Source organism: Cajanus cajan, chromosome 1 (assembly GCF_000230855.2).
Source record: "Cajanus cajan strain Asha chromosome 1, NIPB_CcT2T_4, whole genome shotgun sequence".
NCBI lineage: Eukaryota > Viridiplantae > Streptophyta > Magnoliopsida > Fabales > Fabaceae > Cajanus > Cajanus cajan.
This window is the reverse complement of record NC_138517.1, coordinates 39890773-39915919: the sequence shown is the minus strand read 5'-3', so window position 1 is coordinate 39915919 and position 25147 is coordinate 39890773. Positions and strand designations below refer to the sequence as shown.

The following is a 25147-nucleotide window of genomic DNA, read 5'->3' as shown; positions in this document are numbered from 1 at the left end:
ACTCATCCCTAGCCTCTTGGACGAATCCTCAGACAACTCGATCTCGACAACATTGGCCGAGTCCCTAGCACCAGATGAAGCCCTAGACGACAACACTATTTCCTCAATGGCCATTCCTTATCTAAGAAATATAACCACACACACACCAACCTACCTTAGGTAGTACTCAGAGGGGAGATAGAGAACAGGAGTTCGAGGTCAAGGGTTCAGGGAGAATAAGAACGTACCCCCTCACTTACATATATACAAACCCCTTGAGGGAATGCAAAGATACCCCTCATTAATGCCCCTAGATACGAAAAGCCAGGAACTGTAACCCTACCCATCTAGGCACGAAATCCAAGGGCGGCGCGCTCCAGAAAGGTCACATCCAGGCCCGAGGGGATGCGACTCCCAAAAAATACCACCTAACCCATGTTAGTAGGCTTTCCCAAACCCCTTCGTCTGACATTGTCGGGCTTGGGGGGGTAGTGTACGTGTGGGGCATACGCCCACCTCTTCTCGGCCACTACCAAGACCAAAGACCCCCTTCGGCCCCAGACCTAGCTGAAGGGCAACCAAAATCTAATACACCCTTCGGCCATAGCGCCGGCCAAACAGTAGCCAAAAGCCACCTCTCCTAAACAGTACCCAAACTGAACACCCTTAATCGGCCCAAACAAAGGTCGAAGGGATAACCTAGACGAAACAAGCCAAGATGCCACCAAAGAACACTAGACAGGGCCCGACCTAAAGATAAATCGAGTACCCCCCTCGGCCATAAGGTCCACTGAAGAGGTTCGCGGCACCCCAAGATTATTAGAAATAAACTAAACAATAAGGGCCACATCAAATCAACACTTAAGGCTAAATTAAAAGGCTATAAACCTTAATTACACGTATCCCAAGATAGAAGGCCCATCAGGCCCAAATACGTCATTATAAATACACGCATGATGGGACATAAACAGGTATAATTATTAAATACGATAATCTTTATTGTTTTGTACCGAATACTCACTTGAACGTCGGAGTGCCTTTGCAGGTACCCTCCCACCACTCAGAGACAGGATTCGGCCAACACTTGGGACTTAAAAGACTAGTTAGCAGGGACGATAGGAAGAGTGTTTCCAACATCAGCAATAGCTTGAGTGAGGTTATCGATGGTAGCTGGCAAGTTCAAATAGGATTACTCCATAACTAATTTAATGAAGAAGTCTTAGTCAATAACTTCGAACTACAATTTTTTTATTAAATTGTTATAACAAGTCTTTATTTAGTGTTAAAGTTGTATAAATTTTATTAATTCAATTTATGAAAGGAAAAAAACACCATGAGAAGTGTGAACTAATTAAAATTATTAAACAATATAAAAAAAACATCTACTCATTAGTAAAATTTAAATGAAATGATAATAAAGCATGCAAAGAAGGGTTTGTTGTACTATAAATTAAAATCACAAAATAGTTAACAAGTATAATTGCACTACAAGTTAAATCAAAAAATATAAAATCATTATATAAAAAAAAAATGTGCTAATATAATTAAGTATTTTTGAAAAGTTAAATTTATGAAACGTTAAAAATATTTATCTTTTTTCTTCTGAACTTTCAAGTAGCTCGTCTATGCGACTATTTCTCTAGATTAGCAACCTACAAAATATTAAATATTTTTGGTTTTACCAATTTATTCGGCATATTACCTATCATACTTAGTAAAAACCAAGAAATCCATTTTCTCATATAGCATGCAAACTAGAAATTGAAAGCATTTTATCATTTTTATTAACATTGATTAAAACTTTATCATAAATAATTAAAAACAACCATTATACGTGTCTATAATAAACCATTTAAAATAAGTAACACACCAAAATAATATATATATATATATATATATATATATATATATATATATATATATATTAAAAGCAAGTAAATTGATATTCCGGCAAAAAGTATGTAACGAGAAGCTAAGAAACAAAGTAATAATGCATAAATAGAAACTTCAAAAATTGTTGTAGGAATCTTATTAATTGCAACATATAGGTTGATAAGAATGTCATGAAAAGCTATTATTCAATAAATAATCTTAATCTATGTTAAGTTGGTATTAATTGAACAAATATTTATTCTATAGATTAAAAAAAATGATTCAATTGGTTAATTATTAATATACGCATGGAAACTATAGGTGGGGTAATGGACAATTGGCTAAAGAGATTGAATTTCATTCCACCATAAATTTATAAGTGTATCATAACAAGGGTTATAACTAAAATTTACACAAAATTATAATATGTAGAAATAATGATATCATATTATAAGACAATGAACAATCAACTAGGAATTGGGAGATAGCACAAATCAAATAGGAACTATCGTTAAGTGTATTATTATAAAGTTAAATACAATACCTGTGAAATGATTGATAAACGTCTATTTTACCTAAAATGTTTGATGATTTTGACACTTATGTAGCTTGGATTAAAAGGTTTCTTTTCATTTAACTCCTAAAAACTTAAAAGGATCAAAAGGTTGTGAAAATTAGGAGTTTGTAAAAAGTTGATGAAGTTTTATTTATACAGTTTTGAGTTTATGTCTTGCAAGTATAAAAGAATATCAAAGGCCTCAAAACATACTAAAAACTTCTCAACCATTTGTGAAAAGTTGAGCGATTCAAAGGCAGAGAGCAGGAATTGGAGAAAACCCAAAATTGGCCAGCTATTTGGAAAGGGCTGAGTATTGGAAAGGGCTGAGTAGTTTAGGTCTGGAGAGGATGAAAAATTTGACTTCCAAGGGCTTAGTGGATTCAAAATGGCTTAGTCTTAAAGTTGCTTCACCTTGAAAAATCCTTCAAATTGCTCAACTGTTTGGAAATGGCTGAGCAATTTACTTCCTCTCCTCCATGCCCTGTTTTATTTTGTTGCACATATATTAGGATTGGATAGAAGAAAAATAGAAGAGTAGAATACAAAGACTTGGGAGAAAATAATATAGCTTAGAAGGTGTTAGTCCCTTAGCCTCAATTAACTTAAGAGGGGAGGTGAATTAAGTTTACTAAATTTCCTCTTATAAAAACTTTTCCAACTTCTTTATCAATTTATTTCCTTAGACAAATTTGTATGTAAAGAATGAATGATGATGCAAACTACACAATTATAATTAATAACAAGAAATTAAAAGTGTAGGGAAAGAAGAATTGCAAACTTGATTTTATACTGGTTCGGCCAATCCTACCTACATCCAGTCCTCAAGTCTCCCACTTGAGATTTCTACTACTCTTGTAAACCTTACAAGAAAATGAATCCTCCAACACCTCGGAACTCTTTTTCCTTGTGTTGAGATTCAAACACCAACAAGGAGAAAAACCTTTTCTCCTTTACAGATCCAATGATCTATTAAGTATTACAGAATGACTCTCTTGAAGAGTGGATATTACACTTTCATGATCTTTGATGAACTCTTTAGAGATTTTGCAAATGATTTTGGCCAAGTGATTTGTAAAGATTATTTTCACAAATAGAGTTCGTCACTTTTCTCTGAAAAATTATAGATAATTTATAGACAATTGTTTCTTGGGTTATGTCTTTTCATGAAGAGTTGTAACTCTCTATAATTTTTCAGAAAATAGGCTCTGGTAATCGATTACAACGGTTAAAGTTCAAAATGATTGAAACGTTGTATAATTCAAATTCAAATTTTGAAATTTTCTCTTCTAGTAATCGATTACAATGACTGGTAATCGATTACCAGAGACCATTTAACATTTCAATTTTGAACATAGAAGTTTCCATCCTCTGGTAATCGATTACATGCCCTGGTAATCGATTACCAGACTGATAATACCAAAATTAGCTTTATGAAAACTTAAGATATAGAAAGCTTTTATTTTCCAGTTAAGAATATTTTTGTTTAATCTTTTGAATACTCTTTTGCTTTCTTTTCAAACCACTTATTCTTATATTAAAAAAGATTAAGTTTAGGTTTTCTTGAAATCCTTATTTTAATGGCCAAGTGAAATTTGCAAATTCTAAAAGTTCATTTTACATACTAAGCTAAGCAGTCAAGACTTATCTAGTTATTACTTGAGATCTTTCTTCTTGATCAACTTGCTTTAACTTGACCTTTATTTTCTTCAATGCTTTGGCATCATCAAAACTTTGTGCATATTTTCTTCCACAGAAGGAATCCAAGAATCAACTAGGAATGGAGGTTTTAAGGATTTTCTTTTCTTCTTCTACTCTTTCTCCATGTATTATGGATTGGTTCTCACTATCATTAGTGGTTGATCCTTTTATTTTGTTGGGATTAAATGTAAACCATCAAAATCTTATGTACTCACTTTGATTCATATATATGATGATCTATTATGTGATTTTGATTCAGCTCTTAATGTTAAGGTGACTTGATCACTCATCTTCGATCCTTGATTTGGATTTTGGTTGGAAATATTTTCCAAATTTGGTTTTGAATCAAATCGCATAACAACTCTAAAGACTAGGAATAGATTTGGAGTTGTTAGTTGAATAAGTTCTTAAACTTAATGCAAGGTTTCTAATTTGATAAACAGAGGAATCATTTATTGAGTTAGACTCCTTAGAATTTCTAAATACAATGAGTTGATTTGGAATGAATTTAGCAAGCTCAATGATATTGGATAATAGAAATCATATGTAGATCTTTTAGGAGCACATAAGGGTGAGATCGATGAAGTTTAATCTCAATAGATTTACATACTGTTATCTTTCAATTTTATTATTGTTTTGCTTGTTATCTTTTATAACTTCAATATAAAAATGATCAACATTATGTTCATAATATTTATGAATCTTTATATTTCAAGTTTTTACTAGGATAGCATAAATTATAAATATCTTCCAAGTCCCTGAGGTTTGCAACTTTTTAACTCCTATACTATAATGACTTGGTGCGCTTGCGTCAAAACTTTATCAATGATATAATATGCTTGTTGATAGCCAAAATTTCCAATTATGAGTAGTAGTTCAACATCTGACAAGTATCTGCAAAGATTAAGTTGAAAACCCAAATTTAAAAGTTGATAACTTGCCTAGAATGATACATTAATTGAACAAACAAACATTGGTAAATTGTTTAAGATGGAAAATTAATATCACAATAATATACTTATATTTTCCACAACCTTAATCCATGATGCAAATACTTTTAATCATGTCAACCCTTACCTATTCTTTGTGCCTGTGAATGGAAGACAAAGAGCATTTGGTTAGCTTCAAAACTCATTATCAAAAAACAAAAACAAAAAAACTCAAAAGGTTATAATCATGCATCATGATTCTTACTAAATCAAGTGTTACTGTGCTAGTTCGATAATGCAACCAAAACATGGTTTTATTCTAAAAAAGGCATGGCTCTCACTACATAGATTTTCACCACTAAAACCTAACCCAGTAACATTCAAAATAAATATAAATAAACTAGAAACATGATTCATCATAAAAATATAATTACATAAAGATAGAAACAAACAATCGAACATGTTATGACTCAACAAAAAATACCTTTTGTTTTTTAGTGAGAAAGACTAAGAGGGACTCATGAATTGCTACATCCTTTTAGTGAAACGATCTAAAATCACATGGATTGAACCATTCAAGGATGATGACAAGCTACAAAACAAAGTAGAACAACATTAGAATTTCATTAACAAGTGAAGTTCTCGAGTTCTTAGAAGTGACACTAGGGTTTCAAAAGTAACAAATGAATTGAGAGAGGGATAGACTTAGTACTTTAGGGTTGGGTTACGTGTATGCATGGACTCAATACACACATTACAACAACACAATATGCATAACTTATCTCCTTGAGTGCCAGTCTACAACATTAGACTTATTTATCTCATCTCATCGATCATCAATACTTTCACAATATGCATTATCACAATATTCATCATAATAACACAATGATATCTCAACATAACTCTCTATACATTAACTCAATCATGTTTCGTCACAATATGCTTCATCACAACTCAATATTGCATCACATCATCATTCATTTCATGCATCATATTATCATTATATATTATCATCACACAACATAACATTATACATTATCGTTACTCATACTATTCACTCATTGTGCATTATAGCATTATAACATCATTAATTAATGTCTCAAACATTGTACACATTATTCTCAATTCAAACATCCACGTTTCATATCACATATAGGCACACAAAGTCTCAAGATTAAACACTTAAGGAATACAACAACTTACAAACTATTTCTTTTTATCTTAAGTTTCTATGACATCGTGAGGTCTAAACAAGTTATCTAGAGATGTATATATGATATCAAGTTGATCTTATTTTTATTAGAAATCTAAGATATTTATCTACCACTTATACGTTGACCTCAATAGTTGATCTTACCATTTAGTATTTTTTAAAATTACAAAATCGTAGTATTTTAGCTTAATTCTGACAGTTTGACCTTCGCTCATTAATTTGAGTTTTAGACCTCCTTTTTGGATGATTCTAACTCCATTGGAAAGCTAACATCCAAGACTACAATTCTTATGACTACCATGATTCAGTCATCTAAGGGTCCTAGAAATGCTTACGAGCTTCAAGAGTTATATTTCGCGCATAGAATGTGAGACTCATCTTGGGACAAACATAATTTGATTGTTTCTTAACGTTTTTATGTGATTCTTGAGTTTAAGTTATATTCTCAAATTCTACTTTCCAACCTAACAAATAAAACTCTATTTAGTTAATCACATAGAAAACAATAATCTAAATACCGATATGTGTTCATATCAAAATTTTTAAAATTAAACAAATCACACCAAATCACTAAGTCATACATCCAATAAACTCAAAACTCTCAAATCTCATATTCTCAACCCTCAAATTACAATTCATCATCAAATTAATTCAATTATAATTCACGCATGAAATTATAAGGATAATATAATAATTCGACCTTAGAGCATGCACATAATCATCCATAAAAATCAAATCAAATCAAATCAATAACTTAAGAGACTTAGAGATTGGCTCTCTACTCGTATCCATCATAATGTTCGTGGATGTAATAATCTCACTCTTCCTTACTTGGAGTGACGATCTTCCGAATCAATGAGCTTCTAGAAGTTTTGAATGCTAATATGCACCTTCTCTTTAAGTTCCCTCTTGTAAGTGTTGTAGGTTTTTCAAGAGGTGCATAATGACCTAACTACCTCTCCGGTTCTTCCTTTAAATCAGTCTCTATGTTGAACCCAAAATTCAATCCAAAATCTTTTAATTTACCTTTCTCCATTTTATTTTATAAATAAAATATTTTCTTATAATATTTTATTTATTTTTTTATTATTAAAAAATAGGATATTGCAAAAATAATATCTTCAAAAAAAAGTGACAATCTTGTATCCAATATATACAATATTAAAGATAGAGTGAAAAATTAAAATTAAAAACATGTTGCAAGTATCTTGATTAGTGGAGAGAAGAAATTATGAAAAAAAAAATTTTAAAAAAAATAGTTAGACAAGGATAAAGTAACGAATAAAAAAAAAATGGACGAAGAGTAAATGAATGAAGAAAATTGATGAGCCTTTTCTCGAGCAACATATGCAGTTGAGTACATAAACATGTGCTAGACCCAAAAACCTATCTATTCTAAACTTTTCTTACTTTTATTTTCTTGAAGGACTATCTAACCACGTTTGACTTAGACTCATGCCAACTTTTTCTTTTGGAGACATTATGGAAATAGCAAGACAGGACTGGGACCATCCCATGCATGTTAACTTAAAATAATTGATACCAAAAAATATAAATGAAGCAAAAGAAATTGCAAAATAAGGGCCCTCACAATGGAGACATAGCATGCAGAAACTAGGGATTACTAAAAGCATGTGCACTCCCTTAGCTAATAAGTAATAACAAAGGATAAGCATGCCACTGCCAACATACAAAAAACATTATATTATATTATAATGAACAAAGTATAAGAATTGCTAGCAAAATTGGCTTGTTATTGTTGAAGCTTGGTTGGCCAAAATACAAAGACAATAATAATATTACTACTACCTACCATCAAGTATTCAGGCCAGAAAGTAATGCTTTTTATGCTGCACGACGCCAAAAGGTTGAAAAGGATAATTGCACTGCCCAACATCCAAATAATCTAATGACTAATGATACGTATTAGATGTAACTTAAACCCTAAGATATGGACCCATGATATTCGTTTCTGCCTCGGCATCCCACTTATCAAAATCACAAAAACTAGAGGCTGTTATTATCAGAAAATATAGAATTTAATTTTGATATGTTATGGATATAAATTGTCTACTAATTGAATGGTTTTTAATGTATAAATTTTAAAATAATTAAAACAAAAATTAATAATTTACCCTTGTAAATACATAATAATTTTTTTATGAATAAAGTCATAGATAGGAAATTACTTCATAAAATTATTAGATAAGAAGCTAATAACATATGTCACTATCTATTTACCGGTTAGTTGAGTTTAATACTGTATAATTTGATTTATATTTATCAAACTAAAAACTAGTATATTATAATTAAAGTCCTCTATGAATAATCCAGTCAAACAAATTCATCCACTCTTACTAATTAGAACTTTAAGATTGAATTCAATTTTTATTTTATATTTTTAAATGTGATCAAACTTTATTTCAATTTAAACTTTTATCTAAAACAAATACATTATAATTAAATCCTCAAGAAATTTTAGGGTTTATGAAATTGTTTAGATAATATAAATATAAATGTTTAGTTTAAATCATAAAAGAATAAAAATTATTTTAAAATTAACTTTTAAATTCAATAATAAATTAAATTTTTAATTTAATCAAGTAAATCAAAATTTTAATCAATTAAATAAAAAATATTTTATCAATAAAAATTATGTTTTGTGAATATAAATTAATTCTTAAATTACTAATTTTAAAATATTGTGTACATCATATTAAAGAAAAATAAATAAAAGAATTACTCGTTTTTGCATATAAAAAGAATTCGATAATCGAGTATCAACAATTCATAATTGGTCTCTCGCAGATCATTATTGAAATTTTTGTTCACTTTGGTGAGAAAATAATAAAGTGTAAGGCCTAAGAACTATTTTTACACAGTCAAATAACCTATTTTTTAATTTCTCATACTTATTTTCTTCCAACCATTCCATTGTTGCAAGCAGACAGGTGACACTCATAAAGAAACCCAACTATAATTATTTTTGTTTTCTTATAGTTTTCTTGTCCTTAGTTCTACACTACTACTTTATTAATAATAGTAACTAATTAGCCTCACTGTGAAAACCAGTGTCCCAAAGTAACATGTAACGCTTACATTGTCCTTCCATGTTCGGTTTTCTCATTTCTGTATCAGATGTTATGAACAGCGTTTTTAAGAATATTTTTATTAAAAAATTAATAACTTTTTTAAAATATTTCTAAATTTATATCTAAAAATTATGTTTTTAGTATGAAAATAAGTAACTAAGTTGTTTGATTGACATGTAGATAGATGTATGAATGTGAAGTCCAATAAAGCTTTTGATGAAAAGTAGTTTCTCTCACTGAAAGCTCATAGCTACCATCCCACTCCATTCTTCTCTTTCTCTTGCCAATGCAGAACTCCACCACGCTCTGCTTTACTACTATCACATGCTCAACGACCTAATCTTTATTGCTATCATCACACACTCTTCCACACTATTTAGTATTTTCTTCTTCTTCTTCTCTCTGTGTAGCAACTTCAACCACACTAGTAAGTAACTCCAATTCCTCTCTCTCTTTTCTTCTTCTTCTTTGGATGCTTCTCTCTCGGGTTTCGAGCTCTCTCTCTCTCTCTCTTTCTTTGTTCTCTAAAAACCCAACAAAGTGTGGTTCTCTCCAATGCTTTTTTTAGAACCACCTTTCTGTCTCCACATTTTGCCATGCTCTGATGAGTTACTCGCGTGTTGCAGTCTCCGACACCTTCTGTGTCAGAACAATTCTTCGCGTTTCCTCTCTCTTTCGTTTTTTTTTTTTTATCTTTCTATTTTCAGCATTTTTTTATTGAATTAAATAAATTGCCCTTTTGTTTCGAATTTGGAGCCTTTTTTTGTTTTCCATATAGAGTTTGGTCATGGGTACATGTTTCGTTCGGTTTTTCTTCTCCTTTCTGTGTCATCTGGAGAGTGTAATGCATATTCTGTTCTCCAGATTCTGGGTTAGTTATGGGGGTTGTGACAAATCATGTGAGGAATTCGTTTAGAAAATTAATGAAGCAGGAGTTAAGTAAGGTCGTGTTTGTTTTATTTGTGGCTATGGTTGAGTTGAGAACCGTGAAATACTTTAAATGGGGTATTTTGTTTTGTAATTATGTTTTCCTTGTAGTTTAATTTATTATGTTTATTTGTTTTTGTAGGTGGAAATCTTGTGGTTATTGAAATATTGGGCATTTTGAAGACTATTGAATCGCCGGTATCTATTGATTGAGTTGAACATACCAGCTGAGTTCTTGGCAGTACAAAGATTGTTACTTAATTATTTTGAAAAAGTGTAGATTAGAACATTCGTTAAGGGATTTTTGGGGGGCTTTTGTCTTGTAAAATGGGTTGTGTTTGGTCAAGTATTGAAGAGGATGCGAAGGTTGGCACGTGCAAGGAAAGGAAGAAGGCAATTAAACAGTTGGTTAAGATTAGAGGGGAGTTTTCTGATTCCCTATTAGCTTATTTGAAATCATTGAAGAACACTGGTGCTACCCTTAGGCAATTCACTGAGTCTGATTCAATTGAGTTGGAAACTGCCTCTAATGCATCCCCTCTGCTACCGCCTCCGCGGCCTCCTTTTCTTGCTGACAAGACAACAGTGCACGAAGATGAAATACTAGAGAATGATGAGAGCAATGTTCCTCCGCTGCAAATTGATCCAACTTTGAGCTCATTAAGGCTTTTTCGATCCACTGATGGAAAGGAAATGGTAGAACCAGGGGAAGAGGATAATTGGGAAGAAACCAAAACAGAATTTGAGGATGAAGAGGCAGAAGCAGAAGCTGCTGTAATGGCTGAAAAATTGCGTAGGGGCAAGCAACAGTTAATGGGGCCTGTTGATGAAAATTCCTCTGCAATGGATTTGTATAGAAAAGAGACTACAGCTATGCCTGTGGTGGGTCGTAGAAGTGGGAAAACATTGGAGGGTATAGGTAAAGAGTTAGATGATCAATTCCTGCTAGCATCTGGATGTATAAAGGAAATTGCTGTTCTGATTGATATCAGTGGAGGAGATACTATTCTGTGGCAGAATTCTGGGCATCACGATAGTAAGGCTACATACTGTGTACCCTTTAGGATTAGTTCCATTATGATAGATTGTGTTGTGATTGGTTGACCCTTACCTTTTGTCTTCTGTCTTTATGTATTGGAACTTTGCAGTTTCATTTGATATTCGTATTTATTATAATGCATCTTTTAATACTCATAAAAATGAGGTTAGTTATTTCTTCAAAAAAAATAATAATAATAATTACAGCTTATATAATAACTTCTGCATTCGTAGGGATTACAATTATTGTATTTGTTGCATCTTTAATAGATCGCAGAAGACATTGGTAGGTAACTCTAAACTTTTGAAATTGTCAAGCTTTTAAAATATGTTGTAGTAGCCTTTCTTCTTGACTAATAATTTTCTTCAAATGACATAATATTATATTGTCTTATATTGTCAAATGACATTAGTAGGATTTGTCTTATTGTACTTAACATTTGTTTTAGACGTCATTCATTTCCTATGTGGTGTGGGTGGTAATAATTTTTTACTGTGGCTGTGTTATTTGTAGGGAAGAGAGGCAATTCTGCAAAGGTCTTCAATGTACTGCCATGGAGTAGGTATTCAAAATCACCTCCATCCACCAAAGATGGTGCTGAGTTTTCTGGTCATAGTGAACCATGCAAGCCTGGAGCTCATTGTGCCACACTTAAAAAGTTATATGCAGCAGAGAAGAAACTTTTCAAGGCACTTAAGGTAAGCTGGTGAATCTAGCTATCTGATTTTATAGACAGGAATTTAGAAAGTTGGCAATTGAGTGTGGCCCACGTATTATGTGGCTGTCATAGGGGACAGACAAAAACGTTTAATGCAAAATATATCTAGTGAAAAAAAAAAGATCAGGAACAGAACTTCGAGGCATATAGGGAGAGCACTGTCTCTGTTTCAAAATGTGAAGAGTGACTAGATAGAAAAATAAAAGGTATTTACTATTTAATATATATTTATATATTTGATACAAGAGTGTATTGAATAATGAATACTAGTAACTAACTCCCACTAGCCAACGGTCACTGGAAGTGTTTTTATATTCCAGAGCACTACTAGTAACTAGTTTTTCATGTGTCCGCACCTTATATTTTCCAAATTATGGTAATCAATCCTAAGAGATAATGAGGATATAAGGAGATTAATGCCATAGAATAGTTTGAGATGTTGTGAGACATTTTCAGATACTCTAATTGTAATAGCCATGGTAGCCATAAGAGACCTATGTCCATTTGCATGGAATGATATGCAGAACGTATCTATTACATATTCTACTGAATTAAAAGCTGTTTCTTTCTCTAGGTTCTCTTATTCTCTCTACATTCTTCTCTACTAAATTTAACATGGTATTAGAGCAGTACCATCTACCAAGACTACTGTCACAACTCAGCTACCACATTCCTAAAAATATTGAACTATTTTGTTTTTCAATGGCTTTCCTCTCTCATTCCATGTGATCTTCCTCACCTTTTGTCACCATGGCTGCTGCCCTGCCAATTTTGTGATCTTTGGCATCGTTTCTCATCACTGCCACTGTGATCTCCATCTTAAGGTAACCTAATCTAGGAAACTACTCTCATTTGCCTTCACTAGGAAACCTGACAGTTACTTCGATCTCTTGATTGATAACCTAATTTAATGTGGGATGAATTGTTATTATATATAACTTGTTGTATTTACTACTTATTGATTACTCACATCTTTATGATGTGGTAACCATGGAGGCAGGGGCATCCAGTAAGGCCATAGCAGGACCGTTCAATCCATTGGGATGAAAGAATCAATTGGAGTCAGTCTTTTTAGTTATAGTTAGTCATAGTGCCATGCTTTGATTCTTTGGTGACACAGTAATCAAGAGGAAGAATATAAACACAAAAAATAAAACTGTAGTCTTTGCCTGTTTGATATATAGTTAAATTGCCACCAAATTATAAAATTGGTTTCAAATTTATCTTGGTCATTATATTTTTTTCCCCTTTTATCTGAAAGGAAATTTTTGTTTTTGGATTTTAAATCTTTTGGCATGAATGTCTTTCTTCTCTCATTGTTCAAATGTCATATAATGTAGGAGGAGGGAGTTGCTGCCTTGGAGTTTGATAGGAAGTCCTCATTATTGCGAAAACAAGAGGACGAGAACCTTGACTTGGTCAAGATTGAGAAAACTCGATCAAGTGTTGAGAAGTTGGAGTCCGATTTAATAAGCCTACGGCAGTGCATCAGTGAAACAACTTCATCAATTTTGGAAATTATAGATGAGGAGCTTTTACCCCAGCTGGTTGCATTAACTGCAGGGTATATTTCTCAGAATTGGATGCATTAGACATATTCTAACTTAATGATGTGTTAATATCAATCTAAGTAAAAAAATAAAAATATCAATCTAAGGAGGGTGTATTGGTTTAGGATTTCATAGGATTTTAAAAGACTTTTTTTTGAGTAAAAAAGTCTGTTGGTATTCAATCAGGATTTTATGTCACTTAAAAACAATTCAGTAGTATTCAATTAGGATTTTCAAGATTTTTTAAAGAGTCCATTAAAATTCATTGGTATTCATTTAAGACTTTTTACCAACTTAAAAACAATCCATTGGTATTCAAAAATATAGAGATTTTAAAGGATTGTTGTATTAGAGGGATTTTGATGGACTTTTTAGTGGTATCTATAAATACCAAATTCATAAAACAATCCCATCCAAACCTACAAGATTTTGGAGGATTGTTTGAAGTGACTTTTCAAGTGTTTCAAGAATTTTCAAGTGAGTTTTTCATCTTTTTTTTTCTATGTTCATGTTTTCTCCATTTTTTTCTCTTGTTAATAATACTACTCTACTACTTATATATAATACTGTACTACTGTTCTCATTCCATTCTCATATTTGGTGAAACTTCTATTCGTAAATGATAGTGTCATTAACTTGCTCTATTTTTCTCTCCATTCTCTTTAATTAACTTGCTCTATTTTTATCTATTTAATTGAGATTGTTCCTCAGTTATATAACACAGAAAACACTTGAAATGTTAACTTTTAAGTAGTAATTTTTTTTATAACACGCGTCAAGAAAAGAGAAAGGTGAAAGTTAAAATTGATATCATGATCTCTATAATCAACTATAGATCTTCAAGACCTTGTAATCAATTTAGATTTATTAGAATAATATATATATATATAAGTGTGTGTGTGTAAAAAATGAATTTGAGTTAGGGCTTGTGTAAGTAGAATGAAATAAGAATGGATCTTAGTTGAGGGAAGAACCCTCTCAACATAAAAACACTATCTCTCTCCCTCTCTTGAATTTGTTATTGTTATCATTCCCCTTTTATGACTCAATAATTATTTTATTTCTTGTTTTTACTATGAATTTTATTTCTTTAATTTTTATATTATGAAATTAGGATTTTTATATTTTAAAAAAGAAAATTAACATAAGACATTGCAGTATCTTAGAATTCAATACTAAAAATATTTTTTAATGAGTCAATAATTGAAAGCAATTAAAAATTAAAAAAATTATTTTGTACCTGTAACAAATTTCAGATTTTTTTTTTCTCTTAATTGATGTTTGTAAATTTCTACTTTATTACCGATATAAAATGAAGGGATATATTTAGTTATAAGAGAGTAGGGTAGTTGTCCTACTATTTTTTTTAATCATTTATAAAATTATAAATAAAATATTTTAAATCACAAATTATAAAAAATTTGAAATGTTGTTTAGAATATATTTTAGCATGTGTGGGACTACATAACTTTCTTCATAAAGAATGTCATTATGATGAATTTCCAATTGAAGTGATAGACGAACCTTCATCTTCAATATTACTGGTTAATGAAAATCATAATTTTGAGCTTATTATTAAAACACAGGAGCGAGAGCGAAAAGATACTAATGTTTGGAGGATTATTACAGCTATGGATATGTGGGTGAATTCTATTTAGAACGACATGATATTACGAAAAATTATTATTATTATTTATCCAGACATTATTGTTTTTTTATTATTTTTATATTTGACTCTTTTTAAATTTAAATGTATGAAAAAAAATCTTGAATTCTTATCCTATGTCAAAAAAATTTATGAAATTCTGTAAAGTTTACACAAAGTCCTGCAGAATCCATTAAAATCTTAATTTAAAAATCTTGCATAATCCATTGAAATCCTAGTTAAAAGTCTTGTAAAATTCTACAAAATTTTAAAAGTCATGAAAATCTTTGAAAGTCTTTTAAAAATCCATGGGACTTTTTTCAACTAAAAAAGTCCTTTAAAATCCTAATCCAATACACCCCTCTAAGTTTCCCAATAATTGTTATCTCATTAAGATGTTTGAATAAATATACTCCCTCCATCTCATTTTATTTGTCACTTTTAGAATATTTTTGTCTCAAATTATTTGTCACTTTAGAATATCAAGTTTTTTTTTTCTTTCTAAATTCTAATAACACCCTCAAGAAATAAATGTTCTATTAGATGTATAATTGATTGTACGATGTAGCTAACAACAGTATTTTAGTTGGATAAGACTATTTTATTATGGGATTTGGTATAATCAAATTTTTCTAAGATGTGTGTACTAAACGGCAAATAAAATGAGACAGAAGGGAGTTTCAAGAGATAGAGTAGCTGTGCATCTCATATAGTTATATTCTGAAAGATATCATTGTGCCATTATGGATCTGTCATTTGATTGTCCGTCCACAAAACAGTTGCTCCTTTGGTGTGAATCCTGGTTTTTGAGTAACTAGTTACATATGCTACAGAAGTTTCTTTAATAACAAGGAATATGATTCCTCTTTCATTAAAATTAAGAAGGGAAAAAAAACACAAACTGATAATGCAAGTAATCAAGAAATGAAAGATTGATAATGATAGTAAATAAAAAGAAGAAAGGGGATGTTCAAAAAAATTCCTTGTTGAATTTACCTGATAAAGAACTAAATGTCTAATGTCATTTGTCTTGCCCTATGGTGAAGGTCTTTTAAACACATCTATTAACTTAGGTGTCAGATAATGAAAACAGTTAAACTGTAATAATTATGACTGAATCATGTCCTGGGTTGGGTTTTGCTTTAATCTCTTGATTGTTTTGTAGGTTGACACAAATGTGGAGGACAATGCATAAGTCCCATCAAGCCCAAGCACTCATCTCCCAGAAGTTGAGCAACCTCAGTGATAATCATAATACAATACTTAATTCTGAATATCATCCCCAGGCTACAATTCAATTTGAGACTGAGGTCTCTTATTGGTATAATAGCTTTTGCAAACTTATAAAATCTCAGCGGGAGTATGTGAGGACCCTCTCTAAGTGGATTCAGCTTACCAACAGCCTCAGAGATGGTCAAGAATGTAGCAATCACTCTTCTATTCTTACCATTTGTGAACAGTGGGAGCTTGGGCTTAACGGGTTACCCGACAAGGTACTTTTTTTTCCTTGGTCTTTGTTTATTCTTTTGATAGGAAAAGTATAACTTTTTTTGTCAACTGCTTTCCTATTCTCTTTTATGACTTTCTTCTCAACACTGAGAAATCCCTGTTTTCTTTTTCAAAATTCAAACTATTGCAAGTTTGTTACTGCTTTCTTTTGTCTGTAATGCTGCCTTCATATTGTTCTGTTCGTGTTGTTTTGACCCACTATACACTGGCCTTTGCTCCAAACATCCAAGTGACTCGATTTTAGTTTTGTCTCACGTAGTAGTTAGTAGAGCAGAAGAGAACCAAGCATAGACCAAGCACGAGCACTTGTTCTTGGCTTTTTAGATCACATGGTTGTAGAGGATCTAATACATATAGCTTGTCATGAACCAACTGTTCCAAATAACTGTTGTATAAATGCTCATGAATGATTTTATATCTAGCAATTTCTTTGCCCAAAACTTTGATTACAAAATATTAGTTGCTTCCTTGCATTATGGATGTGTTCATAAGTTGATCAAAAGATTAAATGACTTGTTTGAATTTGAATAAGCACTTCTTACTCCTGGAAGACACTTATTTTATATGTTACTAGAGAAATGCTAACAACATACTTTTTAACACTTTACTATTGGTTGAAATATATTACAAATCATAAAATTTAGTGGGATCTCATCATATTTAATGAATTTCAGATGACTTTTTAGTTTTTAATAAATTTTAATCAATGATAGGGGGTATGTTGTTAGCATTTTTCATATTGCAAAATGTGCAACGAATTTTATGAGTGGATTTTCTTGTTTACAGGAGACTGCAGATGCAATAAAAAGCCTTTTGTCATCCATCCGTTTGATAATTGCACAGCAGACCGAGGAAGATAACAATCTGAAAAGGTTTAAAAAACTTGAAAGTAAATTCCATAAATGCTTGAACTCCTTGGCTGAGATGCAGCAAAGAATAGATGGAGATATCGCTGATACGCATCCAATACATCATAAGAAAACTGAAACAGAAGCCGTTAAGAAGCAAGTGGAAAATGCGAAAGCAGGTTATTTGGAAGCTGTTCAATATAGTAGGGTCATGACCCTACAGCAACTCCAAACTGGACTTCCCCCTCTCTTCCAGTCACTGATGGAATTTTCAAATGCTTCAGCCCAGGCAATTGAGGTTATCAATACCCCGATGAAGCCAGAAGAATAGAATGCAGGGATATTGCGTCACATAAGTATTTTTCTACTGCCTGCTGCTTTGGATGGTATGAGAACAAAATATATGTATTGTAAATCGTGTTCATGACGGTTTGTGAACTGAAACAAAACTGTGTTGAGCCATTCTTTATGGTATCAAAATTTACCACCTACCGAATTTTTTCAATGGGCAGAGGGGTGATTAGAAGTCTGGCTTTTGCTATTTTCACCGCCAATTTACTAAGTACATCTCACTACCCCTTTTATTTGGTATATGAAATTTACCTTAACACCCTTTTTTTAAATCTCGAAGAACTTGAACCAATTCCAAAAAGTAGTTTCCGGATTAACTTAATTTGTTAAAACAGTTTCGGAAACTTCTTTTTAAACGGATATATGTTGTTAGAGAGTAATTTTCAAAACTATATTTTAACTAATTACTAGTTTTTGGAAGTAATTTTCGACGTAAAAAACAATCACCTTTTACATTTGCTAAGTTAGCAACTGATGTAGAAAATGAGTTTTCATCAGTTCAAGAATAGACGTAAAAATATTTCACATTCTATATTAGTTGAACAAATGATGTGAAATAGTCGACATAAATGATTCAAGAATCAATGTAAAAATGTCATATCAGTTCAACAACTGTTGTAAATTGTTTTGAATTTTAAAGTGAAAAAATCAATTAAACAAACTAATTCGAAATAATTTTGATTGATTTGGTTTGAATCATTTTTGGTGTGTTTGTATAATCGTTCATCTAAACATGTACGTACGTATGATTTTGGTGTGTTTGTTTAAACGTTCATCTAAACGTGAACGTACATTTGTCTAAAAAATACTTCATACTTACTTCTCCGTTTTGTGCTTTGAAAATCGAAATTGTCCATTTGAAACTTCTCAAATGAAAACCCAAACATACACTTCATCAACTCAATCTAATCCAATGAAAAAACCTGTTTTCTTTCACTGATGTCTTTTAGGGTAACAAATCATGAAAAATACACATTTCAATATACTATTTTCTCCTCCAAACAAGTGTATGTAAAGAAGAGCAATGTTAACCAACTCGGGATGTTGTCGGAATACTTGGTCACTTGGCAAAACACATGAATTATTATATATTAAAAATTTTCTAAAAAACTCATAACTTACAAATTTCAAACTTTAAAAAACAATGCTACACCTTAAAAAATTCATAATACACAAGTTCACTCAGTTTAATTCAACTGGTCGGATCACTGGTTCACTTGGAAAACCAACCAGGTTATACCGGGTTACAACAATGGTTCTATAGCATTTTTTATCCAAAAAGCCGATTCAATTCCAGCTACATCACTGGATCCCAATCAGACCGATTTACAAGCTTCTCTGAACCGGTTTTGATATCATTGCAGAAAAGTGGAAAAATGATGCCCAAAGTGCAAATATCATTTTGCTTTTATCCGAGTATCTGGAAATTAATTTGCCCTTCCTTACCTTTCAATTTCATCTGCTTGCATTAGAAAAACACTAACTGACGATGCTCTGATACTGCACAAAACCATGTGAAAGATAATGTAGCTCAACCTTCGTAGTTCCACCCTATGGAAACTTATGATCATACTTCACACCACGTTTCCTTTTGAGCGATCTGCTTATAGCAGCCTTAGCTTTTGCCCAGTCCTTCAAAGATGCTGCACTTCTCATGAATCTGCAAGTTTCACCTACTTCAACATTTTCAATGGATCTTTCCCTTGGACTTGTTTCAACTTTTTCCTCAGCTACTGAACCAGGCACAATGTCATTGGCACCAATATGCTGAATCCTTTCTGGTATGATCTCCCTTGAGTTAAACCCATCACTGAGAACTTTATCAATAGTATCCTGGGCTACATCATTATGCTTGCAATCATTGGAAATGGCAGGTTCCATAATTGGCTCCTTGGCCATTGGCTCTGGGAAAGTAATGCCAGGCAAAATATGTGAAATGCTAAATGAACTGTTATTCTCACTAACCAGTTGGGTCCAGGATTGTTTTCGCCGCCATGAAGCACCTCTACCTGTCTTATTAGGTACCACATTATTATTATTCTGCATTTCGTTAAGATCTTCTATCACTTGTTTATTGGCAGGTTGAGCTTCAGCAAGCTCTTTTATCACTTGTTCATTGGTAGGTTGAACTTCAGCAAGCTCTTTTATTACTTGTGTATTGGTAGATTTGCTCCATAGGTGTCCATCACTTTCCATGTTTTCAGTTTCGCTGTCTGTAGATATGGATGTGCTCAGATGTTCAGAACTTTGTTGATTCTTACCAGAGTCCAACTCTGGCAATATCAGAGAAGCACTGAAAGAAGTGTTGCCTCCGTCACCGAGAAGTTCTCTCCATGAAGACTTCTGAGACCATGAAACTTTAGTCAATTCTTCAACATCATCTTCTAGTTCAGTAGGCTGGGCATCAGATCCCTCCTCATCTGAAAGGGTCTGCATATTACTCTTGCCTCCCGAGGTAGTAGACACTTCCAATTTTGGAAGTGATTTTCTCTTCTTGTTCTTGGCAGGATTGCTATTATTCCGTTTTTGCACTTGAGGCGTGCTCTTGTTGGGTTCTTCCTTATCAACTTTTGTTTTATTCGACCACTCCTGAAGATTGAAAAAAACAATTAGATAAAATAGACTACCTATTCTTTGATAAAAAGGAAACTGATATTACCCCTTAGAACCTAATTTATTAAACTCCTACCACCCCAGCCCAAATTAAAGAAAAAATAAATAACCTGATTTTCCAAGATCTTTTCAAGTTCCTGGTTCCCTATTAAAGCTGTTTTATTTTTCCTCGTCTGCATGTTAATAATGAGATCATCTTCATCTGTTGCACTATCTTCGCATTCATCAGAATGTAAAGCATCAGGTGATTCAAAAGAATCCTTCTCCTCTCCAAGGTTCTTGGCATTGGAAACCTTTTCTTTTTCAAATAGCTTGTTCATCACCGCATTCATTATGTTAATCTCTTCATCATTCATTCCACCACTTTCAGCTGCCCCATCAATAGATTGCTTTTCTCTTTCATTGACAAAAGGACTACAATGCTCCTCACAATCACAAAAATGCACAGGGAGTGGAGGAACTTTAATATTCTGAAAACTGTATTTGTGCTTGCCAGTTCCATTGAATGGTATGGATTTCACCTGCACATGTATATATGTAGCATGTAAAAACCGAGTCATATAATTTAACATTGACTCACATGTATATATGTAGCATGTAAAAACCGAGTCATATAATTTAACATTGACTCACATGTATATATGTAGCATGTAAAAACCGAGTCACATAATTTAACACTAATTTATATTTTATACATAATTAAACATGATGGCAAGACAAAAATACATGCTATATAATTAAAAGATAATGTATTTCAACGTAATAGATCAATAAACCAATTAAAAAATTAAAATCATTGCACTGGAAATGCCTTGTGCATAACTTATGAAACAACACTTTCCCATTATCAGTATATAGACATATTTTGGTAAGTAAAAGAATTGGTGATAAAGCATTTCCTCGTAATGGATGCAGCAATAGAGAGGAGCAATATTTATGGCCTGATTGAAGTAAATCCTAATAGTTGAATCTTGCATCAACAGTGACATTCCTAGGAATATTCTTAAAATTTTGAAATAATTAAAATAAAAACAAGAGTTGAAGTAGAAATTAAAATGGCCATAATAAATTTTTATCTTGGCATTATTCAATATTTTAGACCAGGACTATGCAGTAATTTCCACATGTCCCCTGGTGTACGGTTGCATTTGGACTTGGGTTTATCTTAGTTGGATGTTCGTTTATTTGCACTATTAGATTGTCTCTAATCCAAAATTCTGGGAGAAACGATATTAGATAATATGAAGTCTATAGAAACATACGTAATGCTTTTGTTCAGACTTAAATTTCACCTTAATGGTATTTCAAGGATTTTCCATTTACCCAGACCCATGATGCAATGAAGTCTAAATTTTATGTTCTTAGTATCTGATGGAAACTAGATCCGAAACTAGAATGAAATGTGATTATATTGATCAAATCCCTAATGTGATAGCAGAATGAACAAGGGCAACATCTGCAAGAATGACTAAATGAAGCCCCAGGAACTTTAGAGCCGAGTTTCTCCCACCCAAAACTAATCCTCATCAACTAACTTCCTTCCCCTTTCATCTACTGCCTCAATTTATAAGAGCCCAACTAATTACCTATCCTAACAGGTTATAAGACGACCTACTCTCTCAACTGACAAACCCAAACTAACAGGGCCCATCCTAACAGACCAAAATGACCAATCTTGATTTACTACACATTCTTAAATACTAATTCAATAAAGTTTCTCCCTTCAATTTAACACTAAGAAGAAAACTAAGATGCAACCCCTTAGATGCTTTTTTGGAGTTGCTCTCTAATTAGAATTAGAGTGTTACCACAATAATCAACATTCAACACAATAAAAGTTTGCATTGAAAGTCAACATAGGTTACCAAGGTGAAACTCTTATTCTGATTGGAGATCAATGGTCTATTTAGATAAACTTCTCTAGAAGCACTTCTAAGAGAAAAAATAATTTGAAATTAACTTCTCCGTAAACTAAAACTAGCTTATGCATACATTAAAAAAATAGTTTCTAGAGAAGCTAATATGAGAAAAATTTTATAAATTTACTGATACAAAAGCTAATTTTATTTTGTTTTCCTATTTTCCTCTTCTGCAAATGCTTCTAAAGAAGTTTATCCAAACAAATCCCAGTACCAAAACCTTGTAAGAACTAGAAGTTACCAAGGTGAAACTCCAACTCGATCAAAGAACACCACCAAAAGCATCTAAGGAAGTGCATCTAAGTTTTCTCCTTACCAAAAAACCACACAACACCCCAAATGCTAGTTCCACATGTACCCTTCACACCACCCAAACACAACCAACCTAACTCCTCCCCAACACATTACTACACGTCACCTTCACTCTTAGACTAGAGGATTTAAGCCTAACTCAACTCTACATAATCGGATTGTAAGGTGAGAACTGTTTTCCACTTATATATTATTTAATTGCCTAATCTCACTTGGATTTTCCCAATACTCACCCCTACCCTCAACAACCATACCCAACCACCAAAAAATTAAAATGCACATTCCAAAATCCAAAACACAAAGAAGTACTTAAACAAGTGACCTTTCTCAATCTGGGAAAGAAAACACTGAGGCTTTTGGGCACTTCCTGAGGAACAACGGGGGGTGGTTGAGTAGCATCAGCGAGAGCCTCTTGTTCCCATTCCCTCTTCAAACGCGTCAGATAGTCCTCTTTAGCCTTCTCAAGTTTCAACCTTCCACCCTTCCACAGACACCCATTGTACTGGCAAACACCGCAAACGTGGCGTTAGATAAAGGGCAGAAGTAATAACCGATCAAGAGGCATTGTTGGTGGTTGGTTCTCACCTTGCTGAAGAGCTTGGAGAGGGATTTAGGGTCGGTGAGGAAGTCGAGGTAGGCGAAGCTGCGACCTTTGGTTCGGATGGTTCGGATGGTTTGGACTGTGCCCAGAGACGAGAATAGGGTTCGGAGATCTTCGTCGCTCACGGCTTCGCCCAAGCCTCCCACGAATATTCTCACTGCGCTCTGCGTTTCTTTCGCTTCCTCCTCCATGCTCTACTGTGCTGTGCTGAGGGTGAGAATGGGAATAACAATAATAATAGGGTTCTTGCTTGGCACGAGAGACGACACCGTTTTGGTCAATGAAACAACTTGAAGAGTTGAAGGCAATGCATGCATGCCCAATTCAAGAGAGTTTTCCCACGTGACATTTTGTTTTGGTGGATTAGTTTAGACTTTAGACTTTATGGTACTCACTTTTTTTTAAAATAAATAATCTTTAAATCTTTCATTTTGTTTTAATTTAATTGATTTAATTTTATCTATTTGTTATTAAAAAGTATAATTTGATCATTAATTTTTTAAGACAATAAAATGTGATTTTCTCATTCAATTGAGATCAATAACACTAACTTTTTATACTTGTGACAAAAATAATAATAATAATAATAATAATAATGTTAAAAGAACAAATTAAACTTTTTAATAATAGAGAAATTAAATTAAATCGTGACTAAAAGTATAATTTTATTCTTATAAGGATCAATCTAATGAGAATAAATTATGTCTCTTAATTAAATTAAATTGAGTTTTTTTTAATATTTTGACCAAATTCAATTTGATACTAAGGTTTAGAGTGTAAACAAGATAATTTTTATCAAACTCTTGAAACTTTCAGTTTAATTTATAAAAATATTATACTTAAAAATGACAATGACATACTCATGGAAGATAAGATTTTATGTAACATCATCATAAAATGGTCATTGATGCTAATGAAAGAAGATGGAAAAGGGTGTTATATGATTTGGATGCTAAGAAAGGTCAAACATTGGTATGTTAACAAAATATTTACTTATATATAGTTTTAGGGTGCACTAGTGTTTCATGTGATGTATGATGCACTATTAATAATGACCTTTAGATCAAATTAGTTTTTAATTATTATAATGAACTTTTTCGCACCAAAACAGGCTTAATTTTTTTTTCCTTTTCAACCACCCACCATTGTGACACCCTTACTACCCCAACACATATACTGTAATAATATAGATAAACTAAGGAAATCAAATTTTCAAAATAGGTAAAAGGGTTCACATAAAACCTTTAGAAACATTCTTCAATATCCAAAATATTCTGAAAATGAAACTTGGAAAATAAAACATAAGAGGTTACAAAATGTTTTCAAAATAATAGGTTCAACTCCGTATACAAATACAATTCATGTCCTAGAAATTTTTTGCCCCGATGTCACAATATCATAGCATACCCATAAATCAATTGTTGACACTCTAGATGTCACTCATAGCTGGATCTTCCTCACCTAAAACATCCACAAATTATACGGTGAGAAAAGAAAACATCTATATATAAAGCACATAAGGAAAACACAACATATCGTCTCATTATGACTCTATACTTAATAAAATATTCATAAACATTTCAACATATCATAACTTGATCAATCATACATCATCATCACGTCATAATTCGCAATCACATCAATCATCACAAATCTTGCACTTCACACTATGCCAAGGTCACGTTACCTATTTAACAATCCAAGGTTGTGCTCACCCCCAATATAACACTGTGTCAAGGTCACGATCCCCCTGTAGCATATCTAGCCCAGGGT

General features: G+C 32.4%; 2 protein-coding genes and 1 long non-coding RNA gene across 4 annotated transcripts; 1 reads left to right on the top strand and 2 right to left on the bottom strand.

The window, feature by feature from the left end:
• Positions 1-3281: 3281 nt before the first annotated feature.
• On the bottom strand, positions 3282-7969 carry LOC145953954 (uncharacterized). The gene is made up of 3 exons (XR_014431170.1): positions 7082-7969; positions 5522-5629; positions 3282-5198 (listed from the first exon to the last, which is right to left on the bottom strand). It is a non-coding gene; the product is annotated as an uncharacterized LOC145953954 (long non-coding RNA).
• A 1551-nt stretch (positions 7970-9520) lies between these two features.
• LOC109815530 (benzoyl-CoA reductase subunit C, putative (DUF630 and DUF632)) lies at positions 9521-18083 on the top strand. 2 transcript variants are annotated; one of them, XM_020380282.3, is made up of 6 exons: positions 9521-9769; positions 10412-11305; positions 11822-12006; positions 13367-13590; positions 16387-16714; positions 17517-18083. In XM_020380282.3, exons 2-6 carry the CDS (start codon positions 10597-10599, stop codon positions 17907-17909), a joined length of 1839 nt encoding a protein of 612 aa, XP_020235871.1. In that variant the 5' UTR covers positions 9521-9769; positions 10412-10596; the 3' UTR covers positions 17910-18083. The 2 variants fall into 2 exon arrangements, with proteins under 2 accessions (XP_020235871.1, XP_082916494.1); XM_083060368.1 differs by lacking the exon at positions 9521-9769 and adding an exon at positions 10055-10286.
• Positions 18084-18993: 910 nt separating this feature from the next.
• ROS3 (RNA-binding (RRM/RBD/RNP motifs) family protein) lies at positions 18994-23608 on the bottom strand. Its single transcript, XM_020380281.3, has 4 exons — positions 23359-23608; positions 23096-23275; positions 20653-21063; positions 18994-20518 (listed from the first exon to the last, which is right to left on the bottom strand). Exons 1-4 carry the CDS (start codon positions 23563-23565, stop codon positions 19481-19483), a joined length of 1836 nt encoding a protein of 611 aa, XP_020235870.1. The 5' UTR covers positions 23566-23608; the 3' UTR covers positions 18994-19480.
• Positions 23609-25147: the final 1539 nt, after the last annotated feature.

What these genes read in the sequence shown, in the direction of transcription:
- LOC109815530 (XM_020380282.3), top strand. Translation starts at nt 10,597, where the DNA reads ATGGGTTGTGTTTGGTCAAGTATTGAAGAGGATGCGAAGGTTGGCACG. An exon ending in GAATTCTGGGCATCACGATA is followed by an intron (nt 11,306 to 11,821) that starts GTAAGGCTACAT and finishes TGTTATTTGTAG; the next exon opens with GGAAGAGAGGCAATTCTGCA. An exon ending in AACTTTTCAAGGCACTTAAG is followed by an intron (nt 12,007 to 13,366) that starts GTAAGCTGGTGA and finishes CATATAATGTAG; the next exon opens with GAGGAGGGAGTTGCTGCCTT.
- ROS3 (XM_020380281.3), bottom strand. Translation starts at nt 23,565, where the DNA reads ATGGAGGAGGAAGCGAAAGAAACGCAGAGCGCAGTGAGAATATTCGTG. An exon ending in TCTCCAAGCTCTTCAGCAAG is followed by an intron (nt 23,276 to 23,358) that starts GTGAGAACCAAC and finishes GGTGTTTGCCAG; the next exon opens with TACAATGGGTGTCTGTGGAA. An exon ending in TCTTTCCCAGATTGAGAAAG is followed by an intron (nt 21,064 to 23,095) that starts GTCACTTGTTTA and finishes ATACATGTGCAG; the next exon opens with GTGAAATCCATACCATTCAA.